At 35.7% G+C, this 20,569-nt stretch overlaps 1 protein-coding gene across 3 annotated transcripts in view; it reads right to left on the bottom strand.

Moving 5' to 3' along the window:
- Positions 1-1,656: 1,656 nt before the first annotated feature.
- The window catches only part of AKAP11 (A-kinase anchoring protein 11), a 48,396-nt gene continuing 29,483 nt past the window's right edge, over positions 1,657-20,569 (bottom strand). For 2 of the 3 annotated variants that reach the window (XM_022574913.2, XM_089899508.1), the window contains 4 exons: positions 17,425-17,508; positions 16,588-16,634; positions 13,830-13,990; positions 1,657-5,551 (listed from right to left, as the gene is read on the bottom strand). In XM_022574913.2, the coding sequence (XP_022430621.2) occupies positions 5,411-5,551; positions 13,830-13,990; positions 16,588-16,634; positions 17,425-17,508 (433 nt within the window). In that variant the 3' untranslated portion in view covers positions 1,657-5,410. The remainder of the gene's footprint in view (positions 5,552-13,829; positions 13,991-16,587; positions 16,635-17,424; positions 17,509-20,569) is intronic. The other variant, XM_089899509.1, reaches the window with a different exon arrangement.

Raw genomic sequence — 20,569 nt, 5'->3', positions numbered from 1 at the left:
TCACAGGGGATTGATTCCAGAACCCCTGTGGATCTACAATATCTACAGATGCTCAAGTCCCTTATATAAAATAACATAGCATAGTATTTGCATTTAACCTATGCTCATCCTCCTGTATACTTTAAATCATCTCTACATCACTTATAATACCTAATACAATGTAAATTCTATGTAAATTATTGTAAACACAATGCAAATGTTATATAAATAGTTGTGAACACGTGACAAGTTCAAGATTGCTTTTTGGAACTTTTTGGATTTTTTAAAAAATATTTTCAATCTACAGTTGGTTGAATCCGGGGACACAGAACCCACAAATATGGAGGGTCAACTATACAGTTTTGCCTGTTTTTGAACTTTCTGTAGATGGACTCACTCTTTTATTTTTCTGTGTCTTGCTTCTTTTGCTATGTTTTTGCAGTGCATCTGTGTTGAAGCATGTGGCTATCATTCTTCTTCACCATTGTATAAAATTCCACTGAATGAACATATCACAGTTTATACTGTTGATAAATACTGTACATGCCCCCTGGTCCTCATAAGCAAGATTCTCTCTAGAGTTTATATCTAACATTGCTGTGTCATAGGGCACACACAAGTCCAACTTAACTAGGTAATAATCATTTTCTAAAGCGGTTGTACTAATTTCACAGATCAGGTTGCCCTGGAAACAAACTAGGGTGCTCCTGTGAAGGAAGTTTATTGGGGAATTTTTTTTCCTTTGTTCCTTTGTACAAAACTACGAAGGATGGAGAAAAAAATGCAACCACAACTCCCAAGGAGTAGCCTTCCTGCACTCTTTATTGTTCCTGCTGTAAACGATGCTGCAAAAGGCTCACAGCTTTTTACTTCTTGCAGAGTATCACCAAGAGTGACTTCTTCCATCTTTCATACTTTAAAAAATGTGAGGTAATTCTTCAAGCCCTGTCCCTCACCCCCCTCTCTATCCCAGCTAAAACACAGATCACAAATCATCCCAATTTGCAATGTGCAAAACTGTTTAAATGCCATTTGTCACAACTTCCCACTCCTTTTGAAATCTTTTTCCTTTTTAGAATTACAGTCTAAGGAATCTTGCTTACTGTTGCAAAGCATTTTTTTAATTGTTTTCTTGGTGACTGGGAGGCACTCGTACCCAAGCCATTATATGCTATCATTATTTCCTAGCATTCTGAAACATTCATGAAAAGCTAGAAAATCATTCTCTAATTCCTAGGCTTAAAATACTTACAATGGAGTCAAATTCCATTAGTAATAAACAACCGGCACCTTTCAAGTGCCTGATGCTGCATAGCATGACAAAGGTCTAATCTCTATATCCTATGGAAGAAGTTCTCAATCCAGGCCAGAGAGTTTCCTAACATGCTCACATTCAAGGCAATCACAATATTCCATTGATACTTTGCACTAAAATCCACAACAAATTGGGCAAATAGCCTTCCAAGTCATTCTGTCAGCATTCAGAGGCAACTGAATAAGAACTTAGGATTCACTGTCCTATTAAAAATATTCCTAGCTTCCGTTCTTCTTGAAAACCATGTTAGAAGCACTGAGGTTGTTCAATGTGCCTTCTATCACAGCAATTCCACTTCGATACCTTTGTTTTTTAGTTCAATACTGAGTATGTTAACAAGATACTACAGATTGATAACCAAGGCCAGGCATTTCTTAAGTTTATTGGGGAATTCTTAGTTGGGAGAGAAAGATCACAGACTTAAACAACTGGAAAAAGATAAAAGAACAATTAATTGCACATTATTACAAAAGTAATTTCTGAAATGTTTATTCTGAGCCACTGCTAAAACAAAATTTTAGTTCGTATTTTGGTAAATGAACATATTAAATTACTGAAAAGCAAGAAAACAAAAAGTTACTGTTATGCAAGATCTTAATGTAGTAATTCAACACAAACAGCTACAATTACTCAAAGCTGCTTTTGCTCTATATCTGGTATATTAAACAAAAATGTGAATTACTTTTAACACTGCACAAGTAACCAAAGGTAGTAAATCCAGAAATATTAAAACCTGATATTAAATAGTATTCAAACATTTCAACAAAAACAAAACAATGGACTTCCAGAACTATAATTCTACCCATGTGAAAGGAATGTACATGGATGGTTTAAAAAAATAAATAAATAAATAAAGTGACAAGAGTGACCAACACTGTGTCTGCATCTCCAGAACAGGAATACAGTGAGTGAGTGAGTGTGTGCAGGGTCTTCCAATGAAAACGAGGAAAAATGCATTTCATTTTAGTACAATTTCATAATTCCCACGGAAGCTCTAACTTGCATGTGCTGGTGACAGGTGGACAGGGTTTTAAGTGGAAAGTATTTTCCCTACACCCTGAAGATGGATGCATTACTTTTTTAAAATTCTGTGGAAAGTTTCCCTTGAAAAAACAAAATTTAAAGCAATAGACTGATGGGAAATTGATCACTTTAATTGTGGAAGAATAATATTTGCTAAATAATTAACTAAGAAGACATCTGCATCTAGACTCTGACGATGAGTCAAGGTTAAACTTTGCACTTGGGGAACGTGCATGATATCAAAGTCACGTGGGTAAACTAGCTTCCACTTTATACCTGGTGCATTTAATTAAGTAATTAACTTCTCCTACCAGTAAAATAAAACCTTTATTTAAGCAAAATGAAAGTATTATGAATTGAATTAATTCACATCAAATATCTGAAAGGGTAAGTGGAACAGTTTTCAAAATATGAAGATGTTATCACATATATCACTGAGTGAATATTCTTAAAGATTTTATTACTCCATTAAATTGTGTCACACCATCCAATAGATACTGTAATTTTCTTCCGTGTCATTCCTTTCGTATAAATCAGGAAATATTTTCAAAATCAAAATAATACCCAAAATATAAATGTAATTTAATCTTGGCTTGGGAAAAGAAGAATATGAAAGAAGTGCCCCATTTCAGTCTGAAGCAATGTTCTAAAAACCCCGTCAGAGGCCTCCTTCACTTTCTTTCCACAGATCCTTCAATGGTTCTGAAACTGATAATTCAGAGAATTCAGCCCAAAGCACAACACAACTTTAACAGTTCTGAATATCATATTTCACAAGGGCCAAAGTGTGCAGAATGGCAGTATTACACTGTCATAATAAATCTACTTATGCCAAGTATATTTTTAACAAAATAAGACAGAGTCGTCCTCAACACACAGACCTGTTCTGAAGGCTGAGCAACCAAATAGATCTACAACGTCTTTGGAAAAATCACAAAGTGCCTTTAAACAAAGTAAGTTTAGACTGTTCTTGATTAAAAGATACTGTTATAAACTCCAATGTTTTCTCTCTATATACGGAAGCTTAACTCCCATTTCTTTTCACATCTGCCAACACTTAATATTTTTCTCTACACCCCTGCACTGAACTGACAGAAGTGTGGAGTTCCACTGTGATTAGTACTATGCATGCTAGTGTCTAAGGACTGGTCTGTCAGTCCGCAGTGGCTGAATAAGGGAATTCTGAATCCATCACAGCTCCAGATAATGCAAAGAAAACAAAGATAGGAGGAAAATCTTACCATAAGAGAAATAAACAAACATTTTCAAGTACAGAAAGTTTTACAGAACTAATACATTGTCACTTTAGCTTAAAAGAAATTCAGAACTCAGTTTTGCTGTTAATAAAACCCGTACATACATCGAAGTCAACAAACACAACTTGATAGTTATACACTTGTAAAATTTCAATCTAAGCTTAATAACCAATCAATCTATGTCATAACAACCTGGTTCCTAACTTTAAAAAACCCAGTCCAGTGCTGCTGCATATCAAGTTCTGAGAAGCTAAAGACAGAATCAATTCTGGTTATATGCATTTCCTGCATTTCTCCACCTTAAAAAAATACCTGAAGAAACTTCAGGAAAATTTATTTTTAAGGCCTGCTCTATTTCTTTATCTTAAATTGAGAAAAAAACAAAGCTTACACAGTGTAACCTTGAAATATTTAAATAGAGTTTGGTATTTTTCTTAAAAAGCAATAAAATAATTTCTCTACTGTAATTATAATTCAAATTAATGTAAGTGCCCTTATTCCTTGTCCCCTGGTGGGTGCTATGTCTTCTATACTTTGTGCAGCTTCCAGAACAGTCAGTGTTCAAGAAAAAAGAAAATGTAACAGAGCAAAACCAAAGCTTCCCACAAAAAATGATTTACTCTAGGGTTACAAAATCTGCTAATGGAAGAACCAAAAATTCACACACACATACCCTCACATACAAAACACAATCCCGGTCCTCTATGCAGGTCAACTCGCAGTTACTAAAGACAAGTAGTAGAAAATGCAGAGCCCAGAAAGACTGCATCAGAGGACTTTACAAAACAGTGCAGATACACTTTACTGGGGAAGGGATTCAGGGGAGGGTCCCATTTTTTTCTAGAAAAAGCTTATCTTTGCTAAAGTGGGTTGTTTTTTTTTTTCCAAAATCCCAACAGTGGAAATAATTATTGGGCTTCTAAATGCATTTCCAAATGAACATTAAGTTTTAAAATGTCAACATGTTTTGCACCTTTATTTTCATTTATAGGATAAGTTGGGGACCCAAAAGAGTGAATAAGAAATAAAAATTCTTACTGCACAATCTTTGTAGACATTTTATTTTAAAGCACCTTTTTAATGTTAACAGTGGGTTTCTAACAAGAAAAGAGTAAAATAAAAGAGGGCACCAACCACTAGCAAGGTAAAGTTCTCCTTTACGCACACGTGCGCGCACACACACACACACACACTCGCTTTCATGCCAGAACAATTGGTAACATTAGCAAATAATGTCATTTGATGAAAGGCTGGGGAAACTACCACTTATGATTTATAGAAACCTAAACTACTCATGTTTCTAAGAAATTAAATAACTTGGGGGATTCAAAAAGCTACAAATAGGTGAACTATGAAAATAAAATTGACCCTTAAAAATAGGACAAAAGGTGTCAGAAAAAAAATTAGCCTCGATGCTATTTTTTGACGTGAGATTTGTTATTAACAGGATACCATTTGCTTGCAAAGGAGCAAAATATAACTCCCTATCCCTGTCACCCACCCTCAGCCACCTCAGTGCAAATTCTAGCAGCACTATTTGGATGCAAAAAGAATGCTGTCAGTGAATGTCCCTGAAAGCCTTCAAATACATGTTCTTAGGGTCTTAACACACTACACATGTGTATAGAAGAATAAACGAAGATAATATTTGAGAGATTACAAAAGTTTGAACTATATATACCATGTGATGACACAACGCACTTAAAAAGCTATATTTACCTTCCTCCCAATTCACTTTAAATGTTAATATTCACTATTCAAATTTTACCCTATGCATCTTTATCTGTTCCTTCCTCTCGCAAAAGAAATAATAAAATATACTGGTCTGGAGTTTGTTCTATGCATTTTCCAAGAGCCAATCAAACAGGGACTCAGATCTCTCATCGTTGGACGTCTTCTCCATCGCCTCATAGTATTTAAGCACAGCCTGCAGGAGGTCTCCCACTTTCCAGCCTTTTTCTTGTAATCGTCTTGAAAGCTAGTAAGAAAGAAAGGTTAAGTCAAACATCAGATAAAACTAAGAATCCTGGTGTTCGCAGTAAAATACTGTTTCCCAGTTGGAACAAGGTCTTTTCCCCTAAACCACCACTCTTTACACAAATTAAACAGTTTTCCTTCCTGGCTTTTATAAGTACTCTCCTCCACAGAATGACACTTTGGGATTGCTGGAGCTAGAATCCCACAAACCTCACCCAGCAGATATACGCCCTCTGTGTGGGCGTACAGAGGCTACATTTCTACAGGAAATTCTTAACCTAACTAAATACATCTGCCATACCCTCAATTAGGAACATAAAATAATAAAGACAATGTCAAGTTTAATAAAAGGATGTGGATTTTCCTTCCACAACACATAGTGTGTTTTTTTCCCTGGAATACGCACTCTAGCCTCAACGGAAACATGGCTTTCTAAGTTAAGAAATGTTAATGTTTCAAAAAAAAAAAAAAAAACCCAAAAAAGTAAATAACTATTAAATACTGTGGTGATCATTTTGCAATATATACCAATATCGAATCATGTTGTACACCTGAAACTAATATGATGTTATATATCAATTATAGCCCAATTTTTTTAAAGTAAATAAATGCACGTTTAAATAAACTATCACCACCAATCAGAACATGTCTTCATTCATTTTTTTCTACTTAGTTCTGTAAAAACTAATTTTTTGTAATATAAATAGGCTTAACCTTGTTAAAAATAGCTTTACTGCAATATAATTCACATACCATACAATCACTCATTTAAAATATACCAGTCAATGGTTTTCATTATATTCACAGAGTTGAATGCAACATCATCACAATCAATATTAGGACACTTTTATCACACCAAAAAGAAAGCCCTACCTGTTAATCATCGCTCCCCACTCCTCCAAACCCCCTCAACTCTAGACAATCACTAATCTACTTTCAGTCGATAGACTTGCGTATTTTGGCCATTTCATTTTAATGGAATCATAAAACATATGGTCTTCTGTGACCTGGCTTCTTTCATTTAGCATAATGATTTCAAGTTTCCTCCATGGTACAGCATGTCTCTACTTCATTCCTTTTTACTGACAGATAACATTCCACTGCATGGATATTCCACATTTTAGTCATCCATTCATCAGTTAATGGACATTTAGGATATTTCCACTTTTGGCCGATTATAACATTGCCATGGACATATGTTTTCATTCCTCTTGGGTATATACCTGGGAGTAGAATTGCTGGGTCATATGATAACGCTGTGTTTAACTTTTCGAGGAACTGCAAGAATGTTTTCTTAGGTTACGTGGGGATGAGGTTCCCTTACCCCAGCACCATTACACTCAGCTCTGCCTAAGGACTTCCTTAGCCCTCAGTTTATCCAAGACTAAATAACTTGAAAATGTTTGCCTCCCTAAGGTCAGTTCTAATACTTTCCCTACCCATTCTCTCTCCTTGACAATTCACGTCCTGAGCATCCCTTTCTGTCTTATTTTCTCCTTCTGCCTCAAAACAGAAATCTATACTGGAAAAATCCAAGAAGTATAAATAAAGACAACAAAAAAAAGATTTTACATAATATCTTTTTCACATACTTCTTTCACCAGTATCTTTGTAAATTCTGAACCAGGAATCAGGAGTAACTTGATTCTTCCTTTTTTGTTGTTATTGATCATCTTACATTGGTTATTCTTTGGACTACTCTATATTACATAGTAAGATTAAACCAAAGTTCTGATAAGGAAAATTCTTGGACAAAAACCTTAAGATTGTAAACTAAAGATCTTGACTGATAAGGTAGTTGGGGACTTCCCTGGTGGCACACCGATTAAGAATCTACCTGCCAATGCAGGGGACATGGGTTCGATCCCTGGTCTGGGAAGGTCCCACATGCCGCGGAACAACTAAGCCCATACGCCTCAACTACTGAGCCTGTGCTCTAGAGCCCGTGAGCCACAACTACTGAGCCCACGTGCCTAGAGTCCATGCTCCGCAACAAGAAGCCTGCACACCGCAACGAAGAGTAGCCCCCGCTCGCTGCAACTAGAGAAAGCCCGTGCGCAGCAACAAAGACCCAACACAGCCAAAAATAAATAAGTATATAAATAAATAAATTTATATAAAAAAGTAAGGTACTTGGCACACAGTAAGTTATCAACAAAAATATCCTATTAGTGCAACTAACCTGAATGTTCCATTATCAGAACCCTATTAAATGCTCAAAGTGAACTACTGTCCCTTATTAAATGTTTAAACGTTTATTGGCTTTTGCTTATGCCAGCTTCTCACACTAATGAAACTGGATTAACAGAAGAGACACACTAATTACTAGGCACAATTATGAAGCAATTAAATATAAAGAATAACTCTATCTTTTCATATGAATACATGAAATGCTTTTTTTAAAAAAATTAATTTTCTTATTAGCCATCAATTTTATACACATCAGTGTATACATATCAATCCCAATCTCCCAATTCATACCACCACCACCACCACCCCCCCACCGCTTTCCCTGCTTGGTGTCCACACATTTGTTCTCTACATCTGTGTCTCAATTTCTGCTCTGTAAACCGGTTCATCTGTACCATTTTCTAGGTTTCGCATATATGCGTTAATATATGATATTTGTTTTTCTCTTTCTGACTTACTTCACTCTGTAGGACAGTCTCTAGATCCATCCACGTCACTACAAATGACCCGATTTCGTTCCTTTTCATGGCTGAGTAATATTCCATCCTATACATGTACCACATCTTCTTCATCCATTCGTCTGTCGATGGGCATTTAGGTTGCTTCCATGACCTGGCTATTGTAAATAGTGCTGCAATGAACAATGGGGTGCATGTGTCTTTCTGAATTATGGTTTTCTCTGGGTATGTGCCCAGTAGTGGGATTGCTGGGTCATACAGTAATACTATTTTTAGTTCTTTAAGGAACCTCCATACTATTCGCCATAGTGGCTGTATCAATTTACATTCCCACCAACAGTGCAAGAGAGTTCCCCTTTCTCCAGACCCTCTCCAGCATTTGTTGTTTGTGGATTTTCTGAGGCTGCCTATTCTAACTGGTGTGAGGTGATACCTCATTGTAGTTTTGATTTGCATTTCTCTAATAATTAGTGATGCTGAGCAGCTTTTCATGTGCTTCTTGGCCATCTGTATGTCTGCTTTGGAGAAATGTCTATTTAGGTCTTCTGCCCATTTTTGGATTCGGTTGTTTGTTTTTTTAATATTGAGCTGAATGAGCTGTTTATATATTTCGGAGATTAATCCTTTGTCCGTTGATTCGTTTGCAAATATTTTCTCCCATGCTGAGGGTTGTCTTTTGGTCTTGTTTATGGTTTCCTTTGCTGTGCAAAACCTTTTAAGTTTCATTAGGTCCCATTTGTTTATTTTCATTTCCATTACTCTAGGAGGTGGAACAGAAAAGATCTTGCTGTGATTTATGTCAAAGAGGGTTCTTCCTATGTTTTCCTCTAAGAGTTTTAGAGTGCCCAGTCTCACATTTAGGTCTCTAATCCATTTTGAGTTTATTTTTGTGTATGGTGTTAGGGATTGTTCTAATTTCATTCTTTTACATGGAGCTGTCCAGTTTTCCCAGCATCACTTATTGAAGAGACTGTCTTTTCTCCATTGTATATCTTTGCCTCCTTTGTCATAGATTAGTTGACCATAGGTGCGTGGGTTTATCTCTGGGCTTTCTATCCTGTTCCATTGATCTACATTTCTGTTTTGGGGCCAGTACCATATTGTCTTGATTACTGTAGCTTTGTAGTATAGTCTGAAGTCAGGGAGTCTGATTCCTCCAGCTCCATTTTTTTCCCTCAAGACTGCTTTGGCTATTCAGGGTCTTTTGTGTCTCCATACAAACTTTAAGATTTGTTGTTCTAGTTCTGTAAAAAAACACCATTGGTAATTTGATAGGGATTGCATTGAATCTGTAGATTGCTTTGGTTAGTACAGTCATTTTCAAAATATTGATTCTTCCAATCCAAGAACATGGTATATCTCTCCGTCTATTGGTATCATCTTTCTTTCATCAGTGTCTTATAGTTTTCGGCATACAGGTCTTTTGTATCCCTCGGTAGGTTTATTCCTAGGTATTTTATTGTCTTGCAATGGTAAATGAAAATGTTTCCTTAATTTCTCTTTCAGATTTTTCATCATTAGTGTATACGAATGCAAGAGATTTCTGTCCATTAATTTTGTATCTTGCAACTCTACCAAATTCATTGATTAGCTCTAGTAGTTTTCTGGTGGCACGTTTAGGATTCTCTACGTATAGTGTCATATCATCTGCAAACAGTGACAGTTTTACTTCTTCTTTTCCAATTTGTATTCCTTTTTTCTTCCCTGATTGCCGTGTCCAGGGCTCCCAAAACTATGTTGAATAAGAGTGGTGAGAGTGGACATCCTTGTCTTGTTCCTGATCTTAAGAGGAAATGCTTTCAGTTTTTCACCACTGAGAACGATGTTTGCTGTGGGTTTGTCGTATATGGCCTTTATTATGTTGAAGTAGGTTCCCTCTATGCCCACTTTCTGGAGAGTTTTTATCATAAATGGGTGTTGAATTTTGTCAAAAACTTTTTCTGCATCTGCATTGAGATGATCATATGGTTTTTATTCTTCAATTTGTTAATATGGTGTATCCCATTGATTGATTTGCATATGTTGAAGAATCCTTGCATCCCTGGGATAAATCCCACTTGATCATGGTGTATGATCCTTTTAATGTATTGTTGGATTCTGTTTGCTAGTTACTTTGTTGAGGATTTTTGCATCTATATTCATCAATGATGTTGGTCTGCAATTTTCTTTTTTTGTAGTATCTGTGTCTGGTTTTGGTATCAGGGTGATGGTGGCCTCATAGAATGAGTTTGGGAGTGTTCATCCCTCTGCTGTATTTTGGACGAGTTTGAGAAGGATCGGTATTAGCTCTTCTCTAAATGTTTGATAGAATTCACCTGTGAAGCCTTCAGGTCCTGCACTTTTGTTTGTTGGAAGATTTTTAATCACAGTTTCAATTTCATTACTTGTGATTGGTTTATTCATATTTTCTAGCTCTTCCTGGTTCAGTCTTAGAAGGTTATACCTTTCTAAGAATTTGTCCATTTCTTCATGGTTGTCCATGTTATTGGCATAGAGTTGCTTGTAGCGGTCTCCTAGGATGCTTTGTATTTCTGCGGTGTCTGTTTTAACTTCTCCTTTTTCGTTTCTAATTTTATTGAGTTCTCTCCCTGTTTTTCTTGATGAGTCTGGCTAATGGCGTATCAATTTTGTCTATCTTCTCAAAGAACCAGCTTTTAGTTTTACTGATCTTTGCTATTATTTTCTTTGTTTCTATTTCATTTATTTCTGCTCTGATCTTTATGAGTTCTTTCCTTCTGCTAACTTTGGGTTTTGTTTGTTCTTCTTTCTCTAGTTCCTTTGGGTGAAATGTTAGATTGTTTATTTGAGATTTTTCTTGTTTTGTGAAGTAGGTTTGTATAGCTATAAACTTCCCTCTTAGAACTGCTTTTGCTGCATCCCATAGGTTTTGGATCATCATGTTTTCATTGTCATTTGTCTCCAGATATTTTTTGATTTCCTCTTTGATTTCTTCAGTGATTTCTTGGTTATTTAGTAACATACTGTTTAGCCTCCATGTGTTTGTGTTTTTTACGTTTTTTTTTCCCTGTAATTGATTTCTAATCTCATAGCATTGTGGTCAGAAAAGATGCTTGATACTTGATATGCTTTCAATTTTCTTAAATTTACTGAGGCTTGATTTGTGACCCAAGATGTGATCTATCCTGGAGAATGTTCCGTGCGCACTTGAGAAAAAAGTGTAATCTGCTGTTTTTGGATGGAATGTCCTATAAATATCAATTAAATCTGGTCTGTTGTGTCATTTAAAGCTTGTGTTTCCTTATTAATTTTCTGTTTGGATGATCTGTCCATTGGTGTAAGTGAGGTGTTAAAGTCCCCTGCTATTATTGTGTTACTGTCGATTTCCTCTTTTATAGCTGTTAGCAGTTGCCTTATGTATTGAGGTGCCCCTATGTTGGGTGCATATATATTTATAAGTGTTATATCTTCTTCTTGGATTGATCCCTTGATCATTACGTAGTGTCCTGTCCTTCCTTGTCTCTTGTAACATTCTTTATTTTAAAGTCTATTTTATCTGATATGAGTACTGCTACTCCAGCTTTCTTTTGATTTCCATCTGCATGGAATATCTTTTTCCATCCCCGCACTTTTAGTCTGTATGTGTCCCTAGGTCTGAAGTGGGTCTCTTGTAGACAGCACATATATGGGTCTTGTTTTTGTATCCATTCAGGGAGCCTGTGTGTTTTGGGTGGAGCATTTAATCCATTCAGGTTTAAGGTAATTATCGATATGTATGTTCCTATTACCATTTTCTTAATTGTTTTGGGTTTGTTTTTGTAGGTCCTTTTCTTCTCTTGTGTTTCCCACTTACAGAAGTTCCTTTAGCATTTGTTGTAGAGCTGGTTTCGTGGTGCTGAATTCTCTTAGCTTTTGCTTGTCTGTAAAGCTTTTAATTTCTCCTTCGAATCTGAATGAGATCCTTGCTGGGTAGAGTAATCTTGGTTGTAGGTTCTTCCCTTTCATCACTTTTAAGTATATCATGCCACTCCCTTCTGGCTTGTAGAGTTTCTGCTGAGGAATCAGCTGTTAAGCTTATGGGAGTTCCCTTGTATGTTATTTGTCGTTTTTCCCTTGCTGCGTTCAGTAATTTTTCTTTGTCTTTAATTTTTGCCAATTTGATGACTATGTGTCTTGGTGTGTTTCTCCTTGGGTTTATCCTGTATGGGATTCTCTGCATTTCCTGGACTTGGGTGGCTATTTCCTTTCCCATCTTAAGGAAGTTTTCGACTATAATCTCTTCAAATATTTTCTCGGGTCCTTTCTCTCTCTCTTCTCCTTCTGGGACCCCTATAATGTGAATCTTGTTGCATTTAATGTTGTCCCAGAGGTCTCTTAGGCTGTCTTCATTTCTTTTCATTCTTTTTTCTTTATTCTGTTCCGCAGCAGTGAATTCCACCATTCTGTCTTCCAGGTCACTTACCTGTTCTTCTGCCTCAGTTATTCTGCTATTGATTCCTTCTAGTGTTAGTTTTCATTTCAGTTATTGTATTGTTCATCTCTGTTTGTTTGTTCTTTAATTCTTCTAGATCTTTGTTAAACATTTCTTGCATCCCCTCGATCTTTGCCTCCATTCTTTTTCTGAGGTCCTGGATCATCTTCAATATCATTATTCTGAATTCTTTTTCTGGAAGGTTGCCTATCTCCACTTCATTTAGTTGTTTTTCTGGGGTTTTATCTTGTTCCTTCATCTGGTACATAGCCCTCTGCCTTTTCATCTTGTCTATCTTTCTGTGAATGTGGTTTTTGTTCCACAGGCCGCAGGACTGTAGTTCTTCTGCTGTCTGCGCTCTGGTGGATGAGGCTATCTAAGAGGCTTGTGCAAGTTTCCTGATGGGAGGGACTGGTGGTGGGTAGAGCTGGCTGTTGCTCTGGTGGGCAGAGCTCAGTAAAACTTTAATCTTCTTGTCTGCTGATGGGTGGGGCTGGGTTCCCTCCCTGTTGGTTGTTTGGCCTGAGTCGACCCAACACTGGAGCTTACTCCGGCTCTTTGGTGGGGCTAATGGTGGTCTCTGGGAGGGCTCACACCAAGGAGTACTTCCCAGAACTTCTGCTGCCAGTAAGACCCTATTTCTAATATGGATTGATTCATTCAGTTCTACATCAGTGACCCAAGCATTACAGAGTGTAAAGACCATAAGTCATATGACTCATCCTTTCCATGGTTTATTTCCACAAACACTATCACTTGCCCAGAAATAACTATAATTTTGTAAATCTCTTATTTCCCCCAAGTTCTTTATGATTGATTTCCTTATTTCCAGTGCATTTGACCTGAAGTCACAGGTCCATACAATTGATAAGACAGGAAACTCATGAAATGCTTATTAAAGGCACCTAACTGAAAATTTTGGATGTGCCAGGCAGTAGATTAAGCATTTTTTTTTTACAGTATTATACTTAATCCTCACAAACCTCTGCAAGGTAAATTCTATACTCACTTCCACGGTACAGATAAAGAAACTGAGACTGGTGAACTTACCCAAGGTTACACTGCTAGAGTGTGGCGGAGCTGATACCTGAGCCCAACCACTGGACTCTATTACCTGAGCATTTACCCACTTTCTATCAACCATGTGACACAGAACATCATATACCGTGTCCTCACAACCACCCTATAATGTAGGTACTTACTTGTATAAACTCCTTCTTTGCAGAGTCATGAAAATAAAGTTCTGCAACTTCGGCCTCAGAGGCAACGAGCCACTGAAGAATAATCCTTAGCTGGGGGTCTACTGTGCATGGCTCCGTGTCAACATTCGTAATTAGCAGAGTATTTCCATCTTGCTCTGAACCTAATATTTAAATTGAAACGATATGAAGTGAAACTCATCAATTCAACTCTCAGTGCTCTGCTTTCCAAGGACATATAAGCATTTTCCATTTGTTAAGATTCCAAGGAATTCTGGAAAAAAATTCATCTTTTCTTAATTGTACCATAACATCAACTAAAGCATTACTTTGAAAATGCAAAATAATGCTAAAACAAAGGAACAGCTTTGATCATTTGTGACAGCACAAAGGCAAAACTCTATTCTGAGGTATTGAATTCAAGAGCCAATTCACAAATACCATAATTTGTGTCAAAATATAATCTATAGGTAAAGCCAAAAAAAAAAAAAAAAACGAAAATGCTACAATGACAATCAAAATATAAATAAAACACAAATAAAAACCTCAAATAAATATATTAAACGGACTTTAAGAAAGCCTTCTGAACTAAGAGAAAGAGCAGCAGTGAACACCTGTATTGCACATATTACACCCTAAGTATTGTTTTAATCTCTTTACATATACAAACTCCTCTAATCCTCACAAGCACCCTGTGAGGAGGGAACTGCTATCATCTCATTTTACAGGTGAGGAATCTGAGGCAGAGAGAGATCCAGAGTCTCACAGCCAGAAATGGCTGAGCCAGGAAATAAACACAGGCGGTCTGGCTCCACGCTCTTAATCACTTCACTCTTTAGGCAAAATACGAAGAAAAAAAAAAAAAGTCATATGCAACCACTTACCTCCCAAAAGCTAAACCAGGGAATTTTCTGATACACCCCTATTATAAGTAAGACACTGTTCTCAAGTTTATTTTTTAATGAAAATTATGATTTCAACATAAAGAAGATGAATCCCTGTTGAATATAAAACTAATGCCCGTGGACCAGTATCGTGTGTTTAACACTGCTGCTTAGTGGTGGGCCTCCCACACAAGAGGCCAGCAGTGGGGCATGCTGGCAGACATGGCACCAGTTTGCAACAGTAATGGACATTTGTTGGTGAATGTCCCTGATTCTTTTTTTACAGTTTGCGGGGCATTCTAGACCACTACCAATCATTTTTAGGATTCGTATTGACCCCTAAAACTTTTCATTTAAAAAAATTTGTCCACGCTATTCTCTTAGCATAAATGTATTATCATTTCCCTCCTCTCTCCCCTCTGACTTTCAGTCAAAAATGGGTCTGGTAGGCGGCGGTACCAGACATAGTCTTTGGGCCATTCTGTAAATTCTGCAGAGGTCATGGGGTTGAAGTGTTTTCTGTACCACTGGACTTCTCAGTTCAGGGTTCCTGGCTGCCTGGCCTAAGAGTGACTTGTCTTTGGAGAGGTTACTCAACCCTAGCGAAAAGAGAAAGAACTGACATCCTGCAATTACAAACAATAACAAAAAAAATGAAGTTTGTTGCCTTAGGATTTCCATAATTTTGAATCATTTATAAATATACATCAATCCATCTAATTTACCAATTTCTAACTTAACAAATTTGAAAGTTAGCTACAATTTTCTATATAATGAGAGATGACTATAATCTCTAAAGCTGAGTAATGACATATCTACATATAATTAACCTCCCAGTTTATTCCTAGTTACAAAAAAAATACTGAACAGCCTGTGACCAATGGTATCTAGTATTTATATCTTTGGAACCATGTTCATCAAAGGAAGAAATGAATATTTTCTTCAAATATATGTGTGAGTGTAAGACTGGAATTGAGGGAAGGAAGAATCGATTTTAAAATATCTCTTTTATTTTTACTTCTTGATTTATGTAAGGTTGACAGCAAAACAAACTGACATGTGATATAATAAATTATATCTCATAATGTAAGAATTTTATATTTTGAAAAAGATAATTATATGAAGAGATTATCATGAATTTCTCTCTCAAATAATTGAATAATTCTTTTAAAGTAGTTCGGTCTTTACACTGATGAGTACTTCCTTAGTTTAGCAATCAAATAACACAAACTGCTCAGCAAAGGATCTGACACTGGTTAGATTAGTCAAGAATACCTTGATTTGGAATATTTCTTCATCTTTCAATTCCTTTATTTTATTATCTGTACAATAAGAAATCTGGACAAGAACTTCTCTTGGGTCTACTCTAGTTACAAATTTTTGTAATTTTAATGGAAAACAATTTAAAAATAAATCAAAGTTTGTTCCAACAAATATTATTTCAAGTTACATTGAATAGTTTAAATGAATAATATTGTATTGAAGGGATCCCAAAAGACATTAATAACCAAAAGGGAAGGGAAAAAATACCATTGTGAAATGTAAAATGATTTTTTTCTCAGTTATTATTAGAAGTCTTCAGTTAGTATTTCCCATTTAATCTGACTTCATATAGGTTATTATAAATGTCTTTTATTTTTGTATGTCTGTATTGCTTAATATTCCAAGTCTAGTAAAATCTTATAGCAAATAAATCAATGAATTTAAACAAAACAAAACAAAAAAGAATACCCTGGTTTATAATGTAAAAACCCTGATTTGTAACAACCCAGCGCCTCTCTGATGAAAATGTACAAACACAAACATTAAAAACTTTTCTAAAGAACCTTATAAAAAAACATGCAAAAAATTTGAAAAAAATATTGTCAGTTAGTTACCTTCTACATCATCCTCATGCTCTTCATCTTTATCATCTGGCCCATCACTTATCGAATGAAGTAGCAGAAGCAGTTAAAAAAAAAAAAAAAAGCTTTAATTAATAATGGTACTAAAGCCAATTCTTAAAACGTGGTAAAAAATGAATGATACAATATGACATATGATATTTAAAAAGGGGAGAAATGACGATAAAAAGGAAGCTTTGCTTCTCACACCATTTCATGTTAAAATCTCAATTGCAAATGATGCCTAAAGGTAAATTATCAATAACTGAGAAGTTCTACCTGACCATGATATCTATACAGCGTCAAGTAATTACATAATAAAATTTAATTTAAAATAATTTAAAGCCAAATATTCTAATTTGGTTTTAGATAACACAGCATCTGAATATTGCAGAATGCCATGAATAATTATTTATTAATGCTTCTGCTGATGCCATTTGTATATTTTTTTTAACATAGTAAAAAATCATTTTTTTCTATACCTCTCTTATAAATAAAACTGCAAACAAAAACAAAAAACCAAAACAAAAGAACAGAAATCCTGTAGGAAGCAAGCTCTTTTTAATGAAACAGTAATTGGTAGAATGAAAAATAGCAAGCAGTGCAACACATGCATAGAATTAACACATTTTGCAATTAGATGTCAGTCACATCTTAGCATAGTTGAATTTTTTCATTAGATGTAAATTTATCAAGCAGAATCATGTCAAAATATAGGAGAAAAGCAGGTTGATACACAGTGGCACTGTAACCCACATTTTTTAAAGAATATGACTTCATGCATTAGTGGTGAAAGACTCATCAGTGTTTAGGTTTCTGGACTGGACCAACCTGTCTGATGTTGGAAAGGATAAATTGTCCTCATACAAATCTCCTTCTAAAGCAAGACTGCTCCAGCTACTGCTGTTACCATTACTGCCAGAGGAAGAAAAGAACACAGCTGAACTAGCAAATGAATGGTAAAGACGACCCTGGTTTTCCTTGGAACAGCATGCGTCAGTGGTAACAGCAGATGTTCTGAAGCTGCCACAGTGGGTGCAGCATCTGTGCAGTTACGTAAAGACCATCGCTGCTACTGTACAAGGTATTTGACAGCTTCAGACATTCGGGAGTTTTCTTACTTGTCCTCAAAAGTTCACGAAAATTATTCTAAATGTGTATTTATTTTACAGATTAAGACAATGACTTTTAGGACAGTAAATGAATGCATGAACTAAGAAGTTTCACAATGAAATTACTGTCTATGGCAAAGCTTAGGATATAATTTGTAGAAAGCCAATCCTCTTCAGTTTGGATAAAGTTTAAAAACAAAAAAACCACAGGTTAACATTCTCTCAAGTCTTTAGACAGTGCAAACAGTGATGGGCCAGGGTGGTGGTGGAGGATGGGGAAAGGGATGGGATGGCAGACACCAAAACACAGTCCCAAATAGACCTTTTCTAACTACTGGGAGAAAAGCTGTCTTCTGATTTTAAAATACTCTTATTATGTCAATCACCCTCATTTCATTAATTATGTATAATTCAGTAGGTGGCAAATAATACACATTTTCTTCAGAATATTGAATAACCAAGGTCTAATCAAGCATTACACTTGTCTGATCAGCCAGTCACTGACGCCACACAGATACCTTCTCACGCTGCCTAATCAAAAGAAAGCAACTACATTCTACAAGTGCGGCAAAGCGATACAACACAAAAAGCAACTGCGTTCAGAAACAAAACTAAATTCAGTTTTTCAGATTAAAATCTAAACATGCAATTTAAAAAAATTCTAATCATTAAAATAATTAGTAAGCACACATTAGTTTGCAGTGATAAGCAGCTATATTTTCCCATATTAGGCTAGACAATTATAAAAATTAATAGTCACACAAACCAAAATTTTGGTTCTAAAAAATGAATTAACATAAAATCATCTTTCATGCATCAGTAAATGTTGACAAGGTTACCAAAAAAGGGAATGACTATTTAAAAGTTCTAAATACTTTCCAGGCCATCTCAATAATTAACATATCCATATTAACTCTAGCACTATCAAACTGTCACAAACCATAATGCATTACAGAATAAAAGTTAAAACTGATCAGTGTCTTTTCGACATTATGTTCCAACAAATATAGATCTATTATAAAACCATTAAACCAACCAGAGTTTTTGCCCATGTAGTCTGTTCCCAGACAAACCAAAAATGAGAAAATATGGAAATACAGAATGGATAGACAGCTGTGAGCCGAAGAGAAAGAGAAAATGAATGACCTCAAACACCATATTTACTTCTATCAATAGAATGATTATCTAAGCACAGGAAAAAATTACAAAATTAAAATTCTTACCCATTTCCACACTAAAGCCATGTATCTTAAGTGTGGTCTCTGAATCTTAAGTGTGGTCTCTAAATCACTTGCTTTAAAATACTCTGAGGGATTTATCAAGCCTACAGAATCTTGGGACCCTCCAATGACCCAGGGAATCTTAATCTCTGGGAGGCAAGCACACCACCAACCCTGGATGAGCCCCACTAAGTTTTTCTTTGTGCCCGAACCTTAAGGCCACACAGCATCATTAGTTCTTATTAATTCTATAGTCAATTAAAACCACAGGTGTTTTTCTGACAAAAGGCTATCAAGTCAGGTTTTCCCCATCCTGAATTCAAATAATTAATTTTCTGAACCTAAATGCATTTACCTAGGTTAAACATTATTAGTTTAGCCTCAGCCTGATTTGGTCTTTTTGAACCTTGGTTCTGTTAATGGGATTACCTTTTCATCTTTGTTTTGAGTCACTCACAAATACTAAGTGTTCTACACCACTAATAAAATAATGCTGAAGGGGAAGAACCAAGGACAGACCTTGGTAGGTGCCTCCCTCTTTTCATCAAATTAGATAACATTCCATATCAAGTCATTCAACCAGCTACAGTCCTCTTAATGCCACTAGCCTCTAACCCTTGTTCTCCCACTTTAACACCAGGATTCTGTAAGCAACAATGTTAACCCCCAACTGAAATTCTAGAAGCCTGCTTCTCAAAGATGAGAGAAGAATTTAAGTGTTTAATATTCTACTCTAAAGTTATGGGAAGGGCCGAATGATGATCTGTGATATTACCCCCACTTCCTGCTACCAGTTTTAAAGACTGCCTTTTTGGATTTAGATCTTGTAAAATACTGGTGGTTTACGTCACATTTTAAGAAATTATGACAAAATAGATACTTTGTAAAAATATTAATACTTACTGGTTAATCCAAGCATCAGACAAAATACTCTGAGATGATGTGTTCTAACAGGTGAAAAGCCGTTTAGGCCTTAACAGAGTTAAGCAGCTTCTCTGCTGTTCTAACAGGTGAAAAGCCATTTAGGCCTTTACAGAGTTAAGAATATAAGAAACAACTGTTATAATTAATAAAATATTCCAAAACTATTTTAATGAACAAAGTTAACTGAGAAAATGACATATGAAGTGACTTTTACTGTACAAAACCATGTTTTTATAATGAGTTTATGTATTTTCAGTCATTCAAGTATAAATTGCTCAAGTTACAGTGTTCCTGAAAGGACAAGTAAGGAATCCTTCCCCCCAAAAGATACTACTTTCATGTCAAGAAAATTACAGGGCCATTTCGATGCCTTTTACAGATAACTGTTCTTTTTCCTATCCTTTAGAGAAAAAAAAAAAGTACCCTCTTTAAAGTGAGAAAGAAAATTTTTTCCTCAAAAATTCATGAGAAGTCCAAGTAAAGCTTAAAGGGTACAGAATCAGATGTATGAAGTATTTTTCAAATCAACTATTGGCACATTCAAAGAAAATTAGCTCAGCTAGTTATTGTATTTAATAAACGTCAAAACCATTAGAAACATATTGTTAGCAATAAAATACACTTTGAAAATAACAGATTTTCAAATTCAGAATTTTAAAATCAAACTCAATGTAAATTTATAGCTTACTTCTGAGGTCTGAGTACCTGAACTATGCAATT

Source organism: Delphinapterus leucas, chromosome 18 (genome assembly GCF_059928025.1).
Source record: "Delphinapterus leucas isolate spDelLeu-1000000601 "Yukka" chromosome 18, BTC_Dleu_Yukka2, whole genome shotgun sequence".
NCBI classification, from domain to species: Eukaryota; Metazoa; Chordata; class Mammalia; order Artiodactyla; family Monodontidae; genus Delphinapterus; species Delphinapterus leucas.
Note: the sequence above shows the minus strand (reverse complement) of the source record. Positions and strands in the feature narration are given on the sequence as shown.